At 38.5% G+C, this 24,502-nt stretch overlaps 2 protein-coding genes across 2 annotated transcripts; one reads left to right on the forward strand and one right to left on the reverse strand.

The window, feature by feature from the left end:
- The first annotated feature begins 355 nt into the window (after positions 1 to 355).
- LOC130406924 (uncharacterized) lies at positions 356 to 10,827 on the forward strand. The gene is made up of 6 exons (XM_056729510.1): positions 356 to 452; positions 9,690 to 10,013; positions 10,107 to 10,160; positions 10,301 to 10,414; positions 10,518 to 10,558; positions 10,647 to 10,827. The coding sequence occupies exons 1-6, from the start codon at positions 356 to 358 to the stop codon at positions 10,716 to 10,718; spliced, it is 702 nt and encodes a 233-aa protein (XP_056585488.1). The 3' UTR covers positions 10,719 to 10,827.
- A 9,094-nt stretch (positions 10,828 to 19,921) lies between these two features.
- Positions 19,922 to 23,635, reverse strand: LOC130407101 (uncharacterized). Its single transcript, XM_056729760.1, has 5 exons — positions 23,197 to 23,635; positions 22,119 to 22,769; positions 21,234 to 21,987; positions 20,809 to 20,932; positions 19,922 to 20,295 (listed from the first exon to the last, which is right to left on the reverse strand). The coding sequence occupies exons 3-4, from the start codon at positions 21,889 to 21,891 to the stop codon at positions 20,913 to 20,915; spliced, it is 678 nt and encodes a 225-aa protein (XP_056585738.1). The 5' UTR covers positions 21,892 to 21,987; positions 22,119 to 22,769; positions 23,197 to 23,635; the 3' UTR covers positions 19,922 to 20,295; positions 20,809 to 20,912.
- Between the last annotated feature and the right edge of the window lie 867 nt (positions 23,636 to 24,502).

The raw sequence follows: 24,502 nt of genomic DNA on the forward strand, positions 1-24,502 counted from the left end.
GATTGTTTATATATATATATATATATATATATATATGTTTAATGCACCTAATACTGGGACGTGCTTTTAATTTTGTTGGTAATATGGTTACTTAAGAACAATGTGAAAAGGACAATGTTTTAATAAAGTTGTGTTTAAGCCTCTCCCTACGTAAGGACTGCCCATACACGGTGTTCTCTTTGACAAAATTACTTTGTACCGCTGTGAGCTCTATCCCGAACAGACGAAAGACGTTGCTGTATACCTTTCCGAACGACACAACAAGAAAAACGACAGGAAGTTCCACTTGATCTGCTGTCTGATCAAAGGACGGAAAATAACGCCAGGATTAAATTGCCCCATTCCCGGGTGCACCATGGCGGAGGCGGCTTGGCCCGACAGTGTGTACGACCGCGTATACAAGCTCGATAGACACGAGAAGCAACGTTTCATCTACATGGCCCACCGAAACGGTATCATAGCAAATCTATGGATCTAATGATCAGGAGCGCTAAATTGGCTAAGGTTGCCTCATGATACACCCCTGGTGTACCTACATGCTTGTGATGGCCTAAACATCACAAGCCCACCCACAACCATTCCGATACTGCAGAAAAGTTCCTGAATAAAAGCTGTGCAGAAACAGCCACGTGTCAAAAGACAACTCAGAGCTCTGAATCTTCAAATACGCCTCGGCGGGGAACTGATGTCGAGCCCGGCGGAGGCGAGGATAGGCTGGACGACCCTCTGGCATGGTTCGGTTGACGAACGGGAACCGAGAGAGGGAGACGTCGACCCCGCTTTTTGTGTTTGAAAAGCTTTATGTTGTAGGGAATTTGGGGGTTTACCGTTGTACTTTACATACAGAATTTAGCAAAAGGATTTTAAGAGTTTCTGTGGGATGTTTCTCCCATCTAGTGTAGCTCTGATCACTCAGTGGACCCCAGACCTCACTTCCATACAGTGCTATGGGGTATATTATACTGTCAAAGAATTTACATCATATTTTAATGGGTAAATCAATATTCTGTATTTTTTCTTAATAGCATGAATAGTTTGCAAAGCTTTATCTTTGAGCGTTTACTGCCATGCCGAGACCTTCTGAAGCGGTGATGATCAAGCCAAGGTTAGTGAATTGCATTGTGTGTTGTAGGGTGTAATGCCGAGACTAAACTGATATTTGTGTTCCTGACATCTGGGCTGTTTCTGAAAGACAAACCAGTGGCATCTTGTATTGCCTGCACACAAAGGCTTCAAATCACTTTCCCTATCATTCTCCTTCTCAACTCCTTCCTAGTAGAAAATTCTTCCTAATTTGGTCTGGTCAATCACATCTCTCACAACATTTAGAACCCATCTCTTCTGTCAATACTTGTCAGACAAATAAAAAAACACTAACCCTCTCTCTTTCTCTCAACAGGTAGTGGTCTAGCTTTCATCTTTGTAAGTCGCTTTGGAAAGAAGCTTCTACTAAATGTAAATGTTGGTCTTTTTGAGGTTTACTGCCAGGGCCCAGTTCTGGCAGTAATACTCAAGCAGATCTAGAGTAAGTGATTCGGTAGACTGTTCCAATTGCTCTTTCAATCCATTTATGTAGATGTGAAAAGTGCTGGACTCGGGCTACAACCCTGATGCACTCCTCTCTTCTGGGTAAAAAAGTCTGTATGTTTTTTGCCAATTCGTATTGCAGATTTGTTATTTGAATAGATTGATTTTATAATATCATAGAGTTAACCACCTACACCATTTTGTAACAGTTTAAAATATAATCCATCGTGCCAAATAATATCACATGCTTTTTTTAATCGACAAAGCATGGGACATTTTTGGTATATTTAACGTGTCTATCACTGAGTGCTTGTAGGGTATAGATGTGGTCAGTGGTTCTATGATTATCTGGCATGGGCTCAGGACATTGTGTTCACTAAGAATGTAGATAATCGTGTATTTTAGAATACTGAATACTTATTTCCCCAAAATACTACTTGCACAAATGCCTCTAAAATGATTAGCATCTCAATTATTTCCACTCGTATGTATGGGTGTGTGATGGCTCAGTGAGTGGTTGTGTGTTGTTCACGAGTAACAGGCTGATTGCTGGAGGGTGTGGCTTTACACCTGAATGTAATCATGGCACTTTAAAAGACACCGGGTTAAACAGAGACGGGAGAGAGTGTTACTCGCTGGTGTTGCTGCTTGTTGAGGCTACCGGAGAGCTGACAGGATGTGTAGGTTACGGGAGACGCACAGCCTCGTCTGAGTCATCATCATGTGATCCATTTTTCCTATTATGTTTTGATTTGGACCTTTAGTTGTTTATGTTTGGTTGAACTGATGTCATTTGAACTTGCTACTGACATTTACATGCTGACATACATTGCACTGATCACTTGCATTTCATATTTCTTACTCAAGTTAAATAAATCTCATTATTTGTGCAGTGGTTGTGTGGCGTCTCCCTTACTTTGTTGTGATCTAAGAATTAGATCGTAACAGGGTGTTATAAATTCTTGGCTCCAGATGTCAATAAAGTGGCCTGAATGAAGGATGAGGTTAAATAATCAGAGCACAGCCGTCTGCAGCTCAGGTGTGCTGTGTTTCAGCATTTCGCCTAGAATATTCCTGAACACAAGAATTTTTAGGCTTTTAAGTTTATTGGTCAATTCCCTGTAAGTCCAGTGGGTTTTGATTATTTTTTATTGTGTTTTCATATATTTGTTGATATGATTATAATTTCCATTAATTTCTTTTGGTGGAATTTCTTTATATACATTTTCAAAATATTCTGTCCAGGTGTCTCCATCTTAGATTGGTAAATCTTGTGTTTTGTTGTGCTCAGAAACGTCAATAAACCAGAATCAGTTCTGGGATATGTGGAATAATCTATTTCATCAAAGCTATTAGTGTTGCTTTTTCATTCTTATCGTTTCTATATATTCTTTTAATTTCAAGCAGATTTCAGTTCTTAGTTTTGTGTTGTAAGGCTCTTTATGTTACAGGTTCGATAATTTTCTGAGTTGTTTTCTAAATGTTTTGCATTCTGATTCAAGTCACTTTTCATCTTTTGGCGTTTTCTTAAAATTATTGTTTCCTTGTTTTACAAGGCAGTTTTACATGCTGCTTTTTGAAATACGTGATTGATTTAATTTGTAGCCAATTGGATGTCATCTTTAGTTGTTTCAAATGTTTTATCAATAAATGTATTGATGAGTTTTTTCAGCTCTTCAGATTCAAGGACTTGAATAAATGTGGTGCTGTCTGAAGCCCATCTGTATGTCTGCTGGATGTGAAACATTTTCCAGGTCTGCGGTGTGTTTGGTGTGTGATCAGTCAGTGCATAATATGTGTGTTAGTTTGGTTATGGTCAGATAGAAGAGTTTGTTGTTTGGGTCGGATGGGGTCGATGTCAGAGATGGCATAGTCAACAACACTAGCTCCATGACCTGAACAACAAGTGGACCTCCCTTATGAGTCTCCTCTGATCCTGACATTCAGTATGTACAGACCTGAGGCTCCACACAGCTGTCATTCTTTACCCGTTTTGTTTATGGTTTGGTCAAGGTTGTTTCTTGGTGGGATTTTTTTTAGTGAGATTCAAGGGGTTTTGGCCAAAGACATGTTTTTTGACATCTGGATCAGTGTTATCAGGTTCAGATTCAGTTCTTGCATTAATATCTCCACACATCAGCACATGTCCCTGAGCCTGAAAATGGCAGATTTCTGTGAGGATGTTGTTTAGATATTCTTCATCATGGTTAGGGGACTCCGCAGTAGGAATGTAGAGTGAACTGAGATACATGTCAGTGGCTAAAAAGGCTAATTTGATTGTTTAGTTTTAACCAACAAGGATATTTTCCAACTGTTATAACAGAAATGTGTCCTCAGATTCTCTTTGAACCACATGTGACAGGAAGGGGAACGACAAATATGCAAAATTGATAATCAATGGCCCCAAAGGGGACTTTTATTATTCTCCCGGTGGGGAGACAGAGGAAAAGCAGGAAGTTTTGGAGCATCGTAGAGTCGCAGAGGATCTTACGCCAGGGTAAGCGCTTTGAGAGTCTATGTGTTCATTGGCTGGCCGGGATCTGGTCTGCAGCTTCTGAAGTCCGTCCGTCCGTCCGTGCGTGCGTGCTCGCGGATTCCTCTTATTCCTCTTATTCGTCTTATTCCTCTGAGCCTGTAAACACAAATGAGACAGGTTAGTTTCTCCTCTGGTTGGGGCGATCTGGCTCATCCTCCTCTGACTTCTTCCTGCTTTTGTAGCCGCTGTGAGTGTGTCCTTCAATGATCGTAAGGTGCGCCTTGTTAATTTCCTCCGTCTCCATGGCGACGCTGATTGTGCACCGGGTGACTCGTCACACACACTAAAATTCCTCCTGAATCTCGTCCGCGATGGACTGTACTTCACTTAACTGAGGGCACAATTATTTCATTGTAGCCTGAGGGACAATAGGTAAGAACATTATTTCCACACCATGTTACAGTGAGAAAAATGATGTCAGCATTAGTAATATTGTACAGAAATTCTGGGTCTGTGCTTTTAGAACAAAATGTCGAAGAATGAAGACCCTGAATATTCCAACAATTTATAAGAACTGAGATAAACTTAAAGATAAACTCTTAGAGATAAACCTATTTGGAAAGACTGAGAGAAATTAATATATGCTAATTTATTGTGTGTGCATATTAAACAGCAATTCGTCTCATTAACCTGTCCCCACACCCTACACCTGATGTAAGCATGTGTGCATATTATAACATCTACCCTAACCCAAACCTTAAACCTATTATTTTAATTATTATTGTTTCCTCTTCAGTTATGTTTAAAAATGGCTGCTCTCCACCCAGGTGCACACAAACGTTGGCGTATCATATGCACGCAAAATCAACTTCGGCGCACTTATTACACGATAATGCAACAGCGTGTTATTTATACACAATTGATGAGACCGGGTTGGTTTATGAAGCATCTCTTTAATCTGTGTCAGTTCATTGGCTGGTGTTAAGGGCGGTGGGTGGAGCCACAGCTTCAGCATTGCTCTATGGTCGGGGTTGTGAGGGTCTGTCTTGTTATGGGGATGGTTTTTGGTTTCTTTCTATCAGTGGCTTGATTAAAGGCAGGTGAATGTGAGTTTAGTGACTGCAGTTAACAGGTGAGCATGAAGCCATAGGTGGGTGTAGTCGGGAGGGTTGGTTGGCGATGTGAAGAGCTTGTACAGCTGATGTCCTTTCTCACTGAGGTCAGAGAGCTGTGTCTGGGGACGTAGGGGTGGATGGGCCGGTAGTGTTCAGGGTTTGGTAGCAGGTGTTTCGGCTCAAACCTGCATCCTTTAAGCTCTTTGCACAAAACCAACCGTGTTCAACATGGATAGAGGGAGTTCTGTATGTTTTTCAGGAAAATAATTATTGCAAATATCAGTAACCCAAAAATGTATTTCAGCCACTGAGTAATACTGTTTCTGCTGTCTACACAACAGAGAAGTGTTTCAGAAACACTGCTGATTGAGTTAATGCACAAGTTAAACCACTTTATAAAACACACAGTTACTGTAGTATTGTAAGGTAAATATTACAGTAATGTAACATATGATGTGTCTGTATAATGTGTATGTGCCCCCACAGTGGATGAAAATATCCTGCCTTATATGAGTTATCATTTAGTTGACCTTTATTAATGAGGATGAGGCACATGAAGAGTAATGATCTGTGCGCTCTGACAGAGTTAAAGAGATAAATGTACTGTAGGCTTCTATTTAATATGACAGACGTGTGAATGTGAGGATTATATTTCACGTCACTTGTGTCTCTGTTATTGCAGGACATTTCACAACCTTCCCCAGAAACTGAAGTGTCTGCCTCGATTACAGAAGAAATGTGAACAAAATACACTAGAGGAGCTGATTCTAAATAAAGAAGGCCAAATAAACAAATGCCAGTTTGTGAATTTAGTAGTTGAAGTGTATATTTAAAAATCTGATGGTCATCTCATCCCTGACTCTGGTTTGACTGAGGGCCGTGTAGAAGTTGTTCTGTGGTCATACATACTGTTAGCCCTGTCTCACACCAAGTTTGTATTAGGAAAGGCGCATCTCTAATGAAACTAAAACAAATGAAGATCATTTTAGATGTTTAATTATAACTTGGAGCATTGGTATCGTGAGACGAGGGCAACGTATTTATTTTTCATGAAAATCTCAAATTTGTATAAAATACATATTTTTCCTGTAGATTTGAGCAGGCCAAAGCCTGAAGACAATACATCCCCCATCCCACACATGTGGGTGTAAAACAGCCTAACAAATAAGCAACCTAACCCCTGAGAGCAATGGGGTTTTAACAATGTATGCAACAAAATGTGTAACATCTACATTTCAATAAAAGCAGAAGAAACTATGTAAAACAACAAATAGGCTCTTTCAATAAATATGTGTTCTAAATGTAGTCTCCTGCCAGGGAACCTGGTTCTTCAATTTGTCTCATCATTTTTTTTCTGTGAGTTTTCGGTCAAAATGATTCCTAACACTATGACCGCAATCGCTTCCAGCCTGTCATCCGCCATGTTTCTTGTGAAGTCACGAGATATTTTGCGAGGTTTCCCGTGTCTGGGATTCTGGATACCTGTTTGAGAGTCGAGACATTTGAACACAGTGAAGAATATGCATTCTATCATTAGAAAATATTATTTGGCATTTGATTATATCTGTATCTGAAAACCATTAACCCTAAAAACCTAAAGCAATGTTTTATGTCTTCTGTTTATTTATATTATGTGCTACAGCTTGTCATTTTTATTGTTTTGTTCATTTGTTCTTATTAACTGACTGCATGCGGTGTAAAACAGCTGTGGCGACCCCTGAAAATGTGAGCAACCAAAACAAGAGAGATAGTTCTTAACTGACTGTTTACTTGTCTTTAATAACATTTGAATAGTTTTTGCTGTGGTATTAGATGGTATCTAATTTTGGCATAGGCGTAATTTGCCTATCCCCATTCCCCAGCACTTTTTGGAAGAAATTGAGAAATGTTTGTCGAAGGTGTGTATTGTTTCATGGCCATTAATATTTAAAATGCGTGGAAAACACAGGATGCCATCTCCCGTTGCTCACACTCATAAGTTATATTTGTGGAAGACAGAGAGCTGCAAACTCAGGAATGCTACCAGTGTAAAAGTGCATCATCCAGACTCGTGGTGATTGCTTATGCATCCAGTGTCCAAGCACAATAACACGTTAACCAATGAACAAGTGACATTTTAAGTCATGGGAATAAACTGATTTTAAGTGTAGTGCACCGCAACAAGTGACCTTCCCAAAATGACAGTTTGGGAACCACAAACTGTGATAGCTGGAGTCAAAAAGTGGAGTATATAGCCAATGGACTGCCCACTATATGATAAATATTCCCAACGAGTTATTACAGAAAAAAACATTTTTGTCATCTCTGTCCCCACCACTTTTCAAAATAAAGTTATGCCACTGAATTTTGGTGTCATAGAAGTTTGATAATCAGAAAACAAGATTACATGATGGGTCAAAAACAACGATACCAACAATTATTTTATATTTTGTGACAGGGCCTTAAGGATAATAGTGTCTGACACTTAAAACCCTTTAGGATTTGTTCATACCAAAAGTGTGTTTACATAAAACTTTTGTGTTGTGTTGCTTACTGACCTACACTCATCTCTGTTTATCATTAATAAAACTGCATCATTCTCTAACTCATCTCTAGCGTTTTGTTCAGAAATCTGGTGGTGCCAGCAGCAATTGAAATTGAAAAAGAATTGCACACTTTACTTTGCCCCTCTCTGCAAATTTTGCCACCAATGTTGCCCATGCTTCCGCCACTGTGTGCCAGACAAGTCATGTGTTTGGCATTGGAAAGAGTCAACAGAAAATTGTGAAAAAAGCTTTTTAAGTGTAATTTGCAGAATCTGTGACAAAAGCACATACTTCATTGAAGCTGATGTTGTTGGAGTTACTCTGTACATTTACATTCAGATTACATCAAACTAAACAATCTGCCTTTTTCAGCAAAGTGTCCTCCTTTTTGGTGTTATGGAAAGGGCCACGCTAGGATATACGTCACCTAGTTCTCACCTCAACCCGGAAGTCATTATGAAATGGCGCTGTTGTAATATCAATAAATACTTGTAATGTTTTAATGCTACTAAAGCTTTTTGTTGAAATGTTATTAAGTGCCTTTAATGCTACTAAATCCAGACATTGCTTCCAGATTTGTATATAGAACGTAAACATTATAATAGTTAGCAGTGCACAATAATTCAAACATCAAATATTTTTTTTTATAAAAATGAAAAAATGTAAACAGAAATAATTTAGGAATTGTATATTTAAAGCAAAATAACATATGAAATATCCACAGTAAAATGTTGAATAATTTCCAGAATGAAATTTTAATTGTTTTGAGGAAAAAACACAAACTATATTTACAAAACACATCAACTGCTAGTAACCGTAAATAATCATCAACAAACGTTCTTCTTCTTCTCCTTTTCTTTTAATGGTGGGTGGCAAGCAACATGTTTATCTGTAGCTTTATCGTCACCTACGGTACAGGGGTGTGTTAAATCAGCGTTTTCAGTACTTCGGTGGATCATATAAAAAACGGATTATTAAAAAATGTATTTTAAAGAAATTCATGCAACATCAGTTAACATTGGCGAGAGATTAATATTGATCGTTAAAAATATATAAATCCATCATGTTTATTCATCCTTTTTGCGAAATTTCACGGAAGCCAAATACTTTGTGCTTGAAATGCACGTTAAAACCGCGTCAGTCTGCAAGTAGTGTAGGGATGCGGAGTTAAAATTTCCCGAGCTAAAGATCTATCTTCGGAGAGCTCAGTGATGCCATTTATAAGGTGGAGGGGACATATATATATGTATACAGATAAACTCCAAATGGACCCCTCTCAAATATTTCCAACTACACGACAGAATGGAGAGATGTACACTTCAGTATAATGATAGTGAGGTGTTATCCACAAGAGGGTTTCTTCAGCTGAAATACACCCTTACTGTTCATAATTTTTCTCCTTAGCTTTTGCAAGACGGTTCAACATAAAACCGTTACGAAGTCATCAGAACTGATTAGACATATTCAATGACAAGAGGACTAACCATAAAGAGCAACTGTGAAATACAGCCAGAAAGAAATGCAGAGAAACACTACTGATGCAGAAGAGACACATGATGTAAGGTGAATATACAAGTATGGAAGTACAAGTAAAGAGAATGTGTGTGATGTCATAGAGAAACCTGTAGCAAAACTTCACTTTTGCTCTTTCCCACAGACAATACACGATGCGTACAGCTCTCTGACAGGACAACAGTTAATACCACTTAATTACAGACGTTTAATCATGGGCAGCTGTGTGTTACAGATTATCTGTGAGTTTGTTGCTTGTGTAATACTGCTATCTCTTCATGTAAGTGGAAACACAAATGGTGAGTAGGCTATTAACTTTATTAAGTAGTCAGTGCGACTGCTGTTAAATGTGATTCCTAAGTATCATTATGTGCTTAACATACAGTGTTTGCCAAACAACATATTTATTGAACCTGACATGTTGAAGCATTTGTTCAGCTTTATAACACCAGGAGTATAATGCATTTAACCACTATACTGAGCAATATTTAGAGAACTATGTTCTTTTTTAAGATTTTTTAACTTTTTTCTTAGGGTCTGAGCACTTATGCCTCACATCTATCAAAGTGCCACGAAACACACATATAAGAGCTCCTGTTATGACCGAGTTAAAGATAAACTGTACTGTAATTATACACAAATGTCAGGGGAACCCAAAGATCTCATTTTGCAAAATCTATGGAAATGATTGTAAAGCCGTCGATCAATCAAACCACATAAAAACTATGTGGAGGAATTTCGCACAGCAGGAAGGGATGTTATTCCTGACGTTTCTGAACATATCTATGGATGATGCAGGTTTATACAGATGTAAAAGCCAGAACTCTGTAAGTCATCACATAAATGTCACGGTGACCGGTAAGTAAAAAAAATATATTTCAAAAGTAGACATTTTGCTAAATGTAATATTCAAAATTGTAATATTCAGATTTGTTTTTGCATTACTTGGAGATGTTTTTTTAGCAAATAAGGATAATTCAGTTTCTGGGAATCAAAGCAGCACAAGTAAGTAGCTACTTTTTTTGATAAATTGTTGTAAAAAAAAGTAATATAATTGTTAATGCTATTTTGGACAATCTTTGTGCATGTTGAAGAAGGGTTATTCAGTCAATATAGATATGGTAATTTTAACCATTTAATTTTAGGTAATGAGATAAATAAAATGGAGGTTCTGCAGTGGTTTTGGCCAAAAGTGTCTCTCTTAGTAGGGCTGGTGGTCACAGTAATCACGGTTTCATTATCTATCATCAGATGCCAAGGTGAGTGATTCAGAAGTTTTAACTTAACTAAACATTTTGGTTTATTTGAAAAGAAAACTGTACACTTGCTCCGAATTGATGATCCTGCCCAATTTCTTTATAGGGGGAAAATCAGCAAGAAAAGATACAACAACCACAGTTCAGGTATCTTTTGTTTGAATTTTGATCTGTGTAAATGTTTTATTGTAAAAAAATTCTAACGTAGGTAAATGGTTCCTTTTCCCTTTCACAGTACATGGAAACACAAAGAAGTGATCTGACTACTCCGTCTCCTCCTCATCACAACATCCACCCCTCAGCCTGACTGACCTCGGCTTATGACACGCCACCTGTCAGAGCAGGACCGTCCATCAGATGAAAGACTCTCAAAAAAAGTTTGACAGACCTGAGTAAAAAGAGAATCCTCTTGTGTATCCTCAGAGCCTTCATAATATACATGATATATATTTCACAGAAGTCAAATACTTTGTGCTTGAAATGCACGTTAAGACAGCGTCAGTCTGTAAGAAAATTTCCTGAGTTAAAGTTAGAACTTCGGAGAGCTCAGCGACGCCATTTTGCCCCTTCAGGTGAAAAATTTACTGAGATACTTTAAAAGGGAGTTCTCAGAAACATGCCAGTTTAAAGAAATCTAAAACTAAAACCTTTGGACTGGACATCTCTGTGGCAGCTGCCATTCTGTCATTGGTCTTTAGGATTACAAACGAAATTGAAAATATAAAAAGTCATCATCATCGAGAATATTGTGTAGATTGTGGACAAAATTTAAACCACCAGTAAATTACACCATTTTCTTAACCATTTTATCACTTTTACAATGATTTCATAGCAGCTATAGTAGCTATTTTTCTTTATTGCTTCAAATCCTCAAGATTCTTATGATTAAGCATTGAATAAAGCTTTGAAATTATCATATTTCAGTTTTATCAGTGATATGCTATAAGGGTTAAAAATACTTTTCAGATTTTAAGTAGAACATTTAATGAATCAGAAATGTACTGGTACTCTGTCCAGCACTCTTATGGGTATATACTATGTAATCGGTGTCTAGGTCGTATTTTTTATGTCTACAAAGTGCAGACTGAGAAGCCCACAAGAGCACAACATGTTTCTTGTATAAAGAGGTGGGTGGGGGGTTAGGGGGATTACAATTTACCAGATATGATGGTGGGATTATATTTTCCCTACTATGGCAGCAAATAGAGGATGAAATCTGTTTGGTAACTGACATTCTTCTAAATATCTTCACGTTCAGCAGAACAAAGAAATGTATACAGTTTCTTTTGTTTGAAAGCTGAGACTATGTTCTTTGTTTGTCCATAAATTAATTACAGAAAATGTACTGTGAGTCATCAAAATTTCATGAAAATTTAACTTTTATTAAAAAGGCTAGCGGGGAAAGAATTAAACTCTCTACTGCCAGACAGGCTTCACCTGAGAACTCTGCTTGTGACTCATTCCTATAAAGGGAATTTCCAAAAATTGTTTTAATCATATACCTTTAGACAAGTCAGTTTGAGAACTGGATCAGATAAACACTTTCTTTTCTTCCCACAATTTTCTGTGCCTTTGATCGAACAAAAGCAAAACAGTTCTCATGAAAAAGGCCTGGTAATAAAGCCACATTTTACAACAAAATGGGATTAAATAGATTTTTATGTTTGTTGAATGCTTTTTGTGAATCATTTTCTGAAAAACTGGTGTAATCATTCATGTAAAATTATTAAATTAAATCAATGAACAACTTGTAACCTTGTGACCGAGTTATTGACATATTCTTATTATGTGACAGCTTATTTACATTGTGATGTTTTTTTTTTCTTTACGTTGTGTACATTTTGGAACATTTTTAATACAAAGTAAAAAGCTTAAAACTCATCTTGTAGAGGAATTATCTTTTAAATCTCTTAAAATGGGAGGTTTTTATTGTTAATTTGTTTGATAACTGTACACACAATATTTTCATTTCCTCTCAATTTGATTCTACTAGAAGCAAAGGTTAATTCTCTGTTCCCAACAGCAGGTCTGTATACCATTTCACGGTCCTGATGATCTTACACTAGTCAAGTTTTGTACCAACATGTTTCTCTTCTGCTTTAAAAATGCATTTGGGCTTTTTTATTACACGTACATTTGTTTTTGATATATTTGATTACAGAGCAAAGTGTAGGATGACAGGATCACAGTGAAGGTTAGACATGAACCAGCATCCCCATAAGACCATTCTTTCCTGTGTGTAAAAAGCCGATGCACCAATATTCTTATCCTACAACATCTTCTTTTAAGTGTAAAAGATCAAAGATTTAGATGCTACCATCTAGAAAAAGAGATTCAGCACACATCACACCATGATCCTGAAAAATACTATCAAACCCATGCTGACAATGAAGAAAAAGTGAAGGAATAATCGCAATAATAAATAACATTTCTGCACCTGCATTTTCAGTAAAGTAAGTTTGTTAAAGGGGAGGTATGGAACATCACGAGTAGCTCAGTGTGAAATGTGGTGTTCATTATTTCCTGTATGAGTGGAACACAAACGGTGGAAACCTCTGATGCAAAAACATGCCTGCCATATGCAGTAGTAAACAATGCAAACACAATATGTGACTGACAATACTGTCGCTCAGTATTAACAAAAGACAATTACTTTATTATTTCAGATCAACCTTTACAATACACATGTATACGGAAAAGGAGGTGAAAATGGACATTTTATGATGACATGTTGGTTAAATTTATTAAGATAAAGTGACTTCCCTCTCGTGGGAAAGTAACATCAAATGTTACTTTATTCCAAACATCACAACAAAAACCTGGTACCAAAGGCCAATGATAAACTCTGATAAACACAAACCTCAGTAAAGTTAATAGTCTGTTAATGTTTTTATATGCTTCTTGGCTTTTCTGCTGTTACACAATGACAGAGATGGAACTATCAGATCATACAGGTTTGCTTGGATTTTTGCCTTTAGGAATATAACCCAGTGTGGCATATATTTGTACTCAAAAAGACACTCTATAATAAATAATGCATCTTATTAGAGTGATTAAATATTTGTTTTTATGTAGTACTGAATATCAGTTATATTAGAAGACGTTGACTTGTTTAGTCAGGATGAACATCTGGGCATAACAGCACTTTCTTTCTTCTGTCTTTCAAAAGAAAGGGAGGATTGGAGCATCTACACCTGAATTGTGAGACAGGCTGTCAATACTTCCAAGCTGTTTATAAAATATACCTTAGGTTGAGTCTTGAGAGCCCCAAATCCCTTTTTATTCCAGTTAAAACCTTTTACTGTCTCCCATGAGATTTCATTACTTAAAACATCTGTGAATGAATGTAAATTACATAAAATATAGATAAAGAAAACATACAATACACAGTTTTCGTGTGACCTCATGAATGCCTGTTGGAAGGCAAGATCATAGAATGTACACACCTGGCCCAAAGGTAACTTCTGGTCTGTGATTGGTTATAATATAACAATTTATTTTGTAGTTAATTAATATTAATATTAAACAAACCGTGCAAATGACCGCTCTACTTGTAAACTGGGAGGAGGGTTTGGGACAGGAACAGACATTGTGTGACAGCTTCAAAAAACAGTGCCATTAGGTCACTTATTTCACCACTTATGTTGTTTTGAAAGGGATTTGACGTATATATTTCTTTCTAACCTTACAAGCACTTTAAATGATAATTTAAAACCCTCTCTTAACAATGATTTCCTATTGCTGATGGTAATTTAAAAGCCACCGGTCATGACAAAAAATGAGATTAGGAGGTCTTCTTGCAAAAGACAGGAAGTGGTAGCTCCTTGTACTTCCTGTGGTTCTGTAAATAAATGTGGCTGTGTGAAGACATACTTTGCATTTGGCTTAAGTTGCACAAGATGTTTCTGTTCCTTTCCTGATATATTTCATCTGACAGTACAAGTGACCTTGGGACTATTGACGAAGCGCTGCAGTACATTGTGATGCTGACCTTTCTGAAACAACAGAATTCAAACAGAAATTCTCAGAGAATAAACATAAAACCTATTTGTGGATAGAACTCACTTAAAGGGTATAGTGTCAGTAGCCGAACCGATCTCATCCCCCATTGACTCCCATAGTATCCATATACCCTACTATGGCAGTAAATGGGGGATGAGATCTGTTTGGTTACTGACATTCCTCCAAATATCTTCCTCTGTGTTCAACCGGACACAAAATATTTTTACAGGTTTGGGACTCAAGGTGGATTTAATGATGACAGAATTTTCACTTTTGGGGGGAACTGTCCCTTTAAATGCACTGTAAGAAAACATTGTGTATAACAATGATACTTAGTTTTTGTTGTTTACTTCTCTTGTGTTTATTTTATTTACAATATTCTTTATAGCTACCGCAAACATGAAATGCCCTTTTCCTTTCTAACCTCTCTGATGAGCACTTGATTCTAAAAGAGGACAGTAGAGGAAATGAAAGCATGTAGAAGGTCCTGACAGACAAACAACAAGTCGAGTCTGAATAAATTTTTCGGCCTCTCTAACTTTCTTCTGGTTATTCATGTAGGTTTGCTGTTCATCGTCTGCTCTGTGAAAGGTTTCTGTGGGCAGGCCGGTATTTAAAAGGTTATTTCAACCAAAAAATAAAAGTTATTCACTCTCTACAGTTGTTCCAAACAATTCAATTCTTTCTTTGGTTGAACACAGAGTAAGATATTTAGACAAATGCTTGAAACCAGTTCTTGGACTCTATTGACTACCATAGTAGGAAAAATGACAATTAGTCAAAAGAGCCACAGAACTGTTTGCTGTCCTACATTCTTCACAATATCTTCTGTGTTCAACAGAACAAAAAATATATAAAGTTTTTCCTACGATAGTACTCAATGGGGTCCAAGAACTGTTTGGTTATAAGCATCCTTGAGTAAATGAAAGAATTTTTATTTTTGGGTGAACTATCCCTTTAACTCTGAGTCTTTAACTCAGCCTTACTTTAAAAAAAAACGTACATTTACCCATTACTAATCTGATATCTGATGTGATAAGACGGAACTGAATAAATTAACTTAATCATAATATTTCTTTTCTTTACATTGTGTACATTTTGGAACCTTTTTAGAAAACAAAAACGTTTTATGTTCAAATTCAACGGCTTAAAACTCATATTGTAGCTGATTTTTAAATCAATTTAAAACTTTTAAATCTCTTAAAATGGGACTTTTCTTCTGCTTTAATGGTTTATTTGTTTGCTTACTGTACACACAGTATTTTCCTTTCCTCTCAATTTGTTTCTTCTAGAACTATTTTTTTGCCGTCAACAAAATGTATTTAAAAAAACTTACAAAACATGCAAATATGAATATAATCTAGCATTCTGTTTTGTTTAAAAAGGATAGTCTTTTTAACTTAACATGTGTGGAATTGTATAATATTTCTGTAAGGGTATAAAATTACTTTGCAGGCCATGTAAAACTTAAGTCAGATAAATTAAATATTTAGTATAAATTATTGTCAATTACAATGATTCTAACTGAGAAATGTGTATTTATAAAATTATAGTATACAAAGTAGCCTACAGTTATTGAGGGAAAAGATTATAGACTTTATGCTGAATGTAATTCCAACCATTCATAACAGCTTTTTGTTTACTACATTTGGCTCTAGATGTGGTTGGTAGATAATATACTGGTGTGGCCTAATGATCTGGGTTGACAACCGTAGGCTATATTTTCAAACAATGTTGCCTGAGGGGAGGTTTATGAACAGCCCCTGAAGACACATAACAGACAAAGTAACTTGCAATTACAGAGACAAACTTGCAGTTTAGTTGAGGCTTTTATTGGTTGAACTGAAGTGTGAAAAATATATAAGCAATTGTTGTACAACATGAGTAAAGCAACATCATCTCATCACACACTACAGATGCTCCAAGTGGTCTTATGACATTAAAGAGCTTAACTGGGACAGGAAGTTTGATTTTTACCTCTGACACAATCACATGCAGCTTTTTAAAGTTTGCACCTTGCAAACCGTTTTGAAGCAGCATACCAAAAATGTAAAAAATCTTTCTCACGTACCTTCTCCGGATCGGTTCCATCTATGTGTGTGTCTTCATCCGGGTGTAGGCAGCATTATGTTAACGGTTTAGTTAGGTAGAGACAGTTAGCCAAAGGCTGTTATTTGTCTGCTTATATTCTTTATTAGATGCATTAAACACATGGATTAGTTTTTAAAAAAAATTAAATGTTAAAACTTTTAAAAACCAAGAAGAAAAAAGAAACCTAGTTAATATATTCATCCTCACTTTGTTTCATTCTACAAAAATGTATTTAATAATTAAATAGTTTCAGATGATATCTCAAGATCCACAAGAACAAACTACTAGATGACAAGCAGTCTGGCTTTGAAAGGAACCACTCCACTGAGACTGCACTGCTATCGGTCACAGAAGCACTGCGGCTAGCCATGACGGATTCTAAATCCTCGGTCCTGATTCTGCTATACATATCTGCAGCGTTTGACACTGTCAATCACCAGATACTGCTAGCAACCCTGTCATCACTAGGAATCTCAGGCTCCCCTCTCCCCTGGTTCAAATCCTACCTCTCCAACAGATCCTTCAGGGTGTCATGGAGGAGCTCGCTGTCCACTGCTCACCACTTGATCACTGGGGTCCCTCAGCGATCAGTGCTTGGACCGCTGCTTTTTTCCATCTACACGACATCCTTGAGACCCATCATACAGGCACATGGCTTCTCATATCACTGTTATGCTGACGACACCCAGATCTACATCTGGTTTCACACAGACGATGCCACTGTAGGAGCTCGCATTACAGCTTGCCTTGAGGACAACTCAGCTTGGATGAAAGGGCATCACCTCCAGCTGAATCCTGCCAAGACTGAACTACTTGTGTTTCCGGCACACCCTATGCAAAGACAACACGGTCATGCCGATACGCCTTATTCAACATTTGAAAGGTGTGACCCTATCTCACTGTCCATACGGTACAACTCCTTGTCCAGGCCCTGGTAATCTCAAGGTTGGACTACTGCAATGCTCTCCTTGCTGGTCTTCCTGCAAAGGCAATCAAACCACTTCATCTGGTTCATAACGCAGCAGCACGCCTCGTTTTCCAACAGCCCAAAAGGGCTCACGTGACTCCCCTTTTCATCTCTCTTAACTGGCTACCGGTTTCAGCCCGTATCAGATTCAAGTCACTAATGCTTGCCTACAGGACTATCACTGGATCTGCAGCGCCTTACTTTCACACCCTCCTGCACTCCTACACCCCATCAAGATCCCTTAAAACCCATTTCTTCAGTGAATACCTGACAGACAAATAGAGAAAAAAAAAACTAACCCTTTCTCTCACAGGTATTGGTCTAGCTTTTGTTGAAACTATTAACTTTGTATTGGCATCTAATGTATTATGGCTCCTGTATGACATATCGCTTGTTGCTCCCTAACTCTTTCTAAGTTGCTTTGGATAAAAGCATCTGCTAAATGACTAAATGTAAATGTAAATGTAAGAAGGATAGTGCTATCACATAGTTTAGTTCTTAACTTAGGTTAAAAAACAAATGTTTAGCAAGTTTAAAAAAAAAATATTGTGTGGGCAGGTGCCAAATCCACTGGAAAATGAAATCAGCATCTTTAGAAAGTTGTTCAGTAGAAAGAATCATGAAGGGCTGTAACATTTCTTGGTAAACGGGTTCAGTGACTTTGGTTTTCAAAAAACACAGTGGACCAACACCAGCAGATGACATTGCATCCCAAATTATCACAGACAGTGGAAACTTAACACTGGACTTCAAGCAACTTGGGCTTTGAGCTTCCCCACCCTTCCTCCAGACTCTAGAACCTTGGTTTCCAAATGAAATACAAAACTTGATCTCATCTGAAAAGAGGATTTTAAACCACTGGGCAACAGTCCATGTCTTTTCTCCTTAGCCCAGGTAAGACCCCTCTGACATTGTCTGTGGTTCAGGAGTGCCTTAACAAGAGGAATATGAAAACAGTAGCCACATTTTTTGATACGCCCATGTGTGTTGGCTCTTGATGCCTTGACCCCAGCCTCAGTCCATTCTTTGTGAACTTCACCCAAATTCTTGAATCGATTTTGGTTGACAAGCCTCTCAAGGCTGAAGTTCTCTCGGTTGTTTGTTGATCTTTTTCTTTCAAACTTTTTCCGTCCACTCCACTCTCTGTTAACATGCTTGGATACAGTACTCTGTGAACAACCAATTTTTGTGGCAATGAATGTTTGTGGCTTACCATCCATGTGAAGCGTGTCCATGATTGTCTTCTGGACAACAGTCAGATCAGCAGCCTTCCCCATGATTGTGTAGCCTAGTGATTAGCTGATTGGCATGTCACCATATTATAACTTTTATAAGTATTACTTTTTTGTTGAGACCTTATCTAACTGACCATGCAGCACAACTCCTTGTCCAAGCCCTGGTAATCTCAAGGTTGGACAACTGCAATGCTCTCCTTGCTGGTCTTCCTGCAAATGATCAAACCACTCCAGTTGGTTCAGAACGCAGCAACACGCCTTGTCTTCCAACAGCCCAAAAGGGCTCATGTGACACCCCTTTTCATTGAGTTGAATTCCTGAAATAAATGAACTTTTCCAGGACATTCAAATTTTTTGAGATGCACCTGTATGTTGATTGGAATCACCTATTTTTTACACCAAGTTGTGCTTCTTAAAAAATAACTTTCACTTTTTCTAAAATGGCAAGCTTTCTTACCGGTTGATTGCATTTACATTTACATTTTACATTTAGTCATTTGGCAGACGCTTTTATCCAAAGCGACTTACAGTGCACTTATTACAGGGACAATCCCCCTGGAGCAACGTGGAGTAAAGTGTCTTGCTCAAGGACACACTGGTGGTGGCTGCTGGGATCGAACCAGACACCCTTTGATTTACCAGTTCAGTGGTTTAACCCACTAGACCACCATCTCCGGATTGCCTGTGTGTGTGTGTGTGTGTGTGTTGTAGTACTTTTGTCCAAATTGGTGTTTTTACATATGCTTTTAGTTTCGGAAGACATACAAAACAATGAAAATTAGCAGTTTGTGGATGGTGATAATGCACTCAGTAAGTATTACGATTGCTGATTGTTTACATGTTTGGCTAATCAACTTGCAAAGTAGATGCCTTTTTTTATGTTTGTGCTTTTGTAGTGTCTTTATCGAATTTGGTTGCAAGCATTCCGAATGCGGTAGATATAACCACAGATTCGGGGTCTCCTAGTGTGTCTAACCTACCAGTTAGGCCTGCATATGTAACAGTGGATAAAGTACACGTGGAGGCTGCAATCCAAGACAATGTGCGGTCTTCGCAGACTGCACATCCAGGGAGTGATTAAGCCATACGGTCTGGTGAGTCCAAAGATTAAAAACCGTGTAAACATATGAACTTTTGTTTATTTCTTGTCTCATACATATTCTTTTTATAATTTTATTTCAGAGGTTATTGTAAAAGACATCGATGTTTGGGATGATAATTTAGTTGAAGCTTGGGAAGCGGCTGAGTTTACCCAGGCTGGTCAACAGTGAGAGCGGATAACACAGCGGATGTTTCTGGCTCTGACTCCTCAGTGCTACCGGCTAACCAGGAGCCGTTTAGGGCGGAAATCTTTCGGGACAATGGGCAACAGGTTACTCAGCGATTTCAGGATGATTGGAACAGATTAGAGCGGTATTGAGGGTCGCAATAGAGGATGTGCACAGGGTAACAGGAGACAGTGAGTAGTGTGATGGGGAATTAGCTCCGTCCGCTGTGTGGGGGTGAATCCTCTTCCTCCTCTTGTTCATGGGATGGCGAGTAATCCTGCCGTGTGCTGGCGAAGGTTCCTGCCGATCATCCCTCGCTCTCTGTTGTGACAAGAAAACAATGGGTTAGTCATTGGTTCATGTGGAGTGTAGCCTCCCTTCTCCTTCCTACTTCAGGCTTATATAGGGTTACGACCTGCTAATAAGCCCAAGGGGGGACAAGGGGTGTCTTTCTGAGGGACAATGTGGGAGACTGCATGGCGCGGCGGTGCCCCCGGACAGACTCACTGATAGTGGTTTACCCATTTCTAGCACATACCACCGTACATGGTATATTAATAATGCCCTATTCCCCTAAACATGTGTAATTGCTGATGTATGCTCATGAATAGGCCAACCAATGTGTATTTTTTTAAATAAAGATTCATAATATTTTGAACATTCAATGAATTGACAAATGCACTTCCACTTACGATTTACTTTAGCTATTTCATTTTATTTATTTTTCATTACAATTTATTCACTTTAAATAAATTATAATATAAAATTATAGGATTGACAGCAATTTTAGTTGCTCAACACCACAGGAACAGTTAAAAAAAAGTCTTAACTCACAACTCCAGAGGTTCACGGATCGAGAAGGGGATGAAGGATGGTGAACTTGAATGTTGGCACAGGGGAAAAAAAACTGTTCAGGGTTCTCGGGACACCTTTAGGACTCAAACCTTTTCACCAGCATCTGAATCAAATAAGGAAGAAAGATAAGAGTCAGAATTAAAGCAACATTTATTTTTATGATAAGCTTCCAAATGGTTTTCCAGTATAGACAGAGGAGTGCAAGCCCATCACCATCACAAGGTGACAACAATACAAAAAGGTGACAAGATACAATCCTATGCAAAACAGTGACATATTTTGACCTAAAAGGCTACTGTTTCCTAGAGTGACACATTTGCACCCCTGTAGACGGTCCACCAATGTTCAAAATCAATCAAACTTCATCTTAGACAAATGGGGTCTTACATAACTAGGTTTCTTACCTTCAGGTTTCTTCTTGAACTTGTATTTCTTGTTGGAGCGTACAGCATTGAGGAGAACCTTCTCTTTCACTACATAAGTGTAGAAGTCCTTGCAACTGAATGTGAAGTTGCTCTTCACCTGGATTTCTGACTTGATGAGGTTTACCGAACATCTGTTCCTTGTGTCCGTCCAGCATCCTGTCATCAGTGAAAAGACCCTCTCCACTGAAGCATTGGTGATTGGTTTACTCAAGAGGAAAGAAGCTAATGCTGTCATGTTTGGTGTGTGTGTGTGCTTGAGTAAGGTGGCCCACTTCTCCACGACTGGAGCTCCAGACTGCACGCTGGCCTGTTGGTGTGGCAGAATGACACAATACTCATCATATAGCGCATCCATGTCCAACTTCTTGCTTAGCTGAAGGACCTCTACAGCTTCACAGAGATTTGAGAAGTTGAATGGGCTCTTCTTTAGTGCCAGGCTAGCCACTTTCTTCTGGTAGTTGGAGTCTGAGAAGTCATAGCGCTGCTCCAGGTAGGTGAGAGAGGACTGGTAGAAGTTGCACATGTCCTCTCGGAGCACAGCTGCCTGTCTGTCTGGAAACTGCTGGAGGAGTACACCCGTCTGAGCCCCAAAGAAACCATCACTCTGTCGTTGCTTGGTTTTTAGGGTGAACATCATATCGTAGAGCTCACAGACAGTTCCATCTTCTCGCTCCAGCACCAGCACAGTGTCGTGGAAAATCTTCAGCGCATTGTTGAGGAAGGACAGGTAAACCTAAAAGAAGTAAGGAGAGTAAATGATCCTGTGTGCTGGCACTATTTGCATTATCATCACTTTTCTAATCCCCGTTTTAATGTAATAATATTTAGATGAAAAAAAAGTTGAGTGCAATTAAAATGAATTACCAGTAGATCGAGGGGGTTGCCCTCACCATCCTGGTCATCCTTGAACAGCCGCCATAATGACTTTGGACACTGGTCCTCTCCCAATGAGAGAAAGTAGGTCTTGATAGGAGCCCAGCTGTCGAAGCCTCTTCACTGCAGGCCACAAGCTCAGCCATCTTGTGGGCACATGTCTAAGCAGGGACTGGTACTCTATCTCCACAAAGGTGTGAATTGACATAAATTCCTCAGTGCGTTTGGCAGATGAGGAGAAGTGGCTAAAGGTCTTGTTGACGACATTTTCGATGTTGATATTTAGCCAATCTCCTGCGTGTTTTGCACTGTTGTGAACGATATGGGCCACACAGTTTGCCTTCAAAATGCAATTGTTGTTCTCTTTCAGTTTCTGGAAGACAGAGTTGTATCTCCCGTAGTTCAGACTAGCATTGTCAGTGGAATACGCAGATATCATGTCTAGTCACAGTCCGTTTTCCTCCAGCTTGGTGACTATCTGGTTGTGGATCGCGGCAGATGTTTCATCACTTTCATCATAGAAATCAAGGACCTTCGTCTGTACTCCCAAGTCTGGCATCCAGTAACGCACTGACAGTGGGAAGAGCTTGGTGGTTCCATGATTGGAGGCATCTGAAGCCACTGAGAAGAATGGCGTGTGGGCTGTGAAGACACACACAGATCGGATGAACTTAACAGAGATTCTCTAAAAACAGATTATTATAAATGAAATACAAGATACTGGTTTTCTGTTTTGATCATTATTGATTTTCTATAAATATTATCTATATAAATATTTATACCTTTTCAAAAATTATATTTGCTTTTGTTTTTTTAGTTTGGGAGATAACGAATAGTGAAATGTTGCTCACAATCATGTAAGGATACAGAGCCTGGTTTCGTGAAGGCACGGATGAGCAGCATTATGTTAGCTAACGTTAGCTACTGATGCAATTTCAGTGAACTGAAGGAAAAGTTTACTTTTAACATACCAGTAGAAGAAAATGATTAGCTAACATTAGCTAGCTTACGTTAGACAAATAGCTAACACACAAAAATGTTAAATCCATGAACATAACTTTAACTTTACCTTTGGTTGTTGCCTCTTGTTTCTCATTCAGTGGTCTTCTGTGGACTTTCAAGCAATCTTCGATGGAGGCAGGGGCAAGCACATCCGTGACAATGGCTTCTCCCTTCGTCCGACCACAGGCCATCCTCTTAGCAATGTCGGAGTCTAGATAAATTGTTGGGGCTAGCTTTGTGCCACAATATCCTGCTCGATATGATGTAGCGTGTTGGACAGTGTGATACACACTCGTCACCTCTGCAGCAGTCACTTTGTCAGCTAGAAAGTGGTTTTTAGGTCGGAGGAAAGCATCCATAGATTTGGATGTCTCTTTCTGTTGGACACGTTTCTTGTGAGTCTCCGTGAGTCTGTGTCATCAGGTGATTTGGTGGTTTCCATGGCGACGCTGATTGTGAACCGGTATACTCGCCACAATGGCTAGACATAGATCTGGTGATTAAATCCTTTTATATATCATGTTTTGCTAAAAAAGGTAAAAATGTTGTCAGATGAATCTGAAAGTCGATCAGTAGCAAAAATATTTAGATACCACAGCGATGACACATTACAGTTAAATTTATACCATTAGGGCTATGCATAATCCAACATGTAGCTTTGCTGTAGCTCAGTGGTAAGAGCATTGTGTTAACAACGCAAGGTTGTGGGTTCGATCCCAGAGGATTGCAAATACCTATGTAAAATGTATAGGATAAAGCAACGTAAGTCGCGTCTGCCAAATGCCTAAATATAAATACTTGTAAATAACATCTACACAAGTTTTAACTCTTTCATCGCCATTGCTCTACATAGCCCTGTGCAAGGCGTTTCCATGAATACTGCTGTTAAATGTAAAAGCTAACAAAGGCTGAGTATCTGGGTGTACAGGCACAGAGAAAAAGGCTGCACACAAATCAATTACTGTAAAATACTTGTGCGAATGTGGCACTGAATTCATAACAGTCAAAACATCAGACACAATTGGTGCGACTGGTATGATTAACTGATTGACTGCTCTCAAATCTTGAGTTAATCTCCAAGTTTTCCCATCTGCTTTCATAACAGGATTAATTGGTGTGTTATATGGTGAATGTGTTTGTTCCAGGACACCTTGTTTGACAAAATTTTCAATCAATGGCGTAATACCTATTTCCTTATCTTTAGACAAAGGGTATTGTTTAATGTAGACAGGCTTGTTTGTTTTAAGTTTAGCCCTGTAAGGTTCCATGTCAATGAAACCAGTGTCATCCCTGAACTGAGACCATAACAAAGGGTTAATCATGGAGTCTACCCGTGTAGACACGCTGCCACCGGGGCAGGCGCTTGTGAATCG

This window comes from Triplophysa dalaica, chromosome 18, assembly GCF_015846415.1.
Source record: "Triplophysa dalaica isolate WHDGS20190420 chromosome 18, ASM1584641v1, whole genome shotgun sequence".
Taxonomy (NCBI): Eukaryota; Metazoa; Chordata; class Actinopteri; order Cypriniformes; family Nemacheilidae; genus Triplophysa; species Triplophysa dalaica.

Coding starts and splice junctions, on each gene's coding strand:
- LOC130406924 (XM_056729510.1), top strand. CDS start 356: ATGGCGGAGGCGGCTTGGCCCGACAGTGTGTACGACCGCGTATACAAG. Junction 10,161..10,300: donor TGGGAATCAAAGCAGCACAA/GTAAGTAGCTAC, acceptor ATTTAATTTTAG/GTAATGAGATAAATAAAATG. Junction 10,559..10,646: donor ATACAACAACCACAGTTCAG/GTATCTTTTGTT, acceptor TCCCTTTCACAG/TACATGGAAACACAAAGAAG.
- LOC130407101 (XM_056729760.1), bottom strand. CDS start 21,891: ATGATGTTCACCCTAAAAACCAAGCAACGACAGAGTGATGGTTTCTTT. Junction 20,933..21,233: donor GTTCAAGAAGAAACCTGAAG/GTAAGAAACCTA, acceptor TATTTGATTCAG/ATGCTGGTGAAAAGGTTTGA.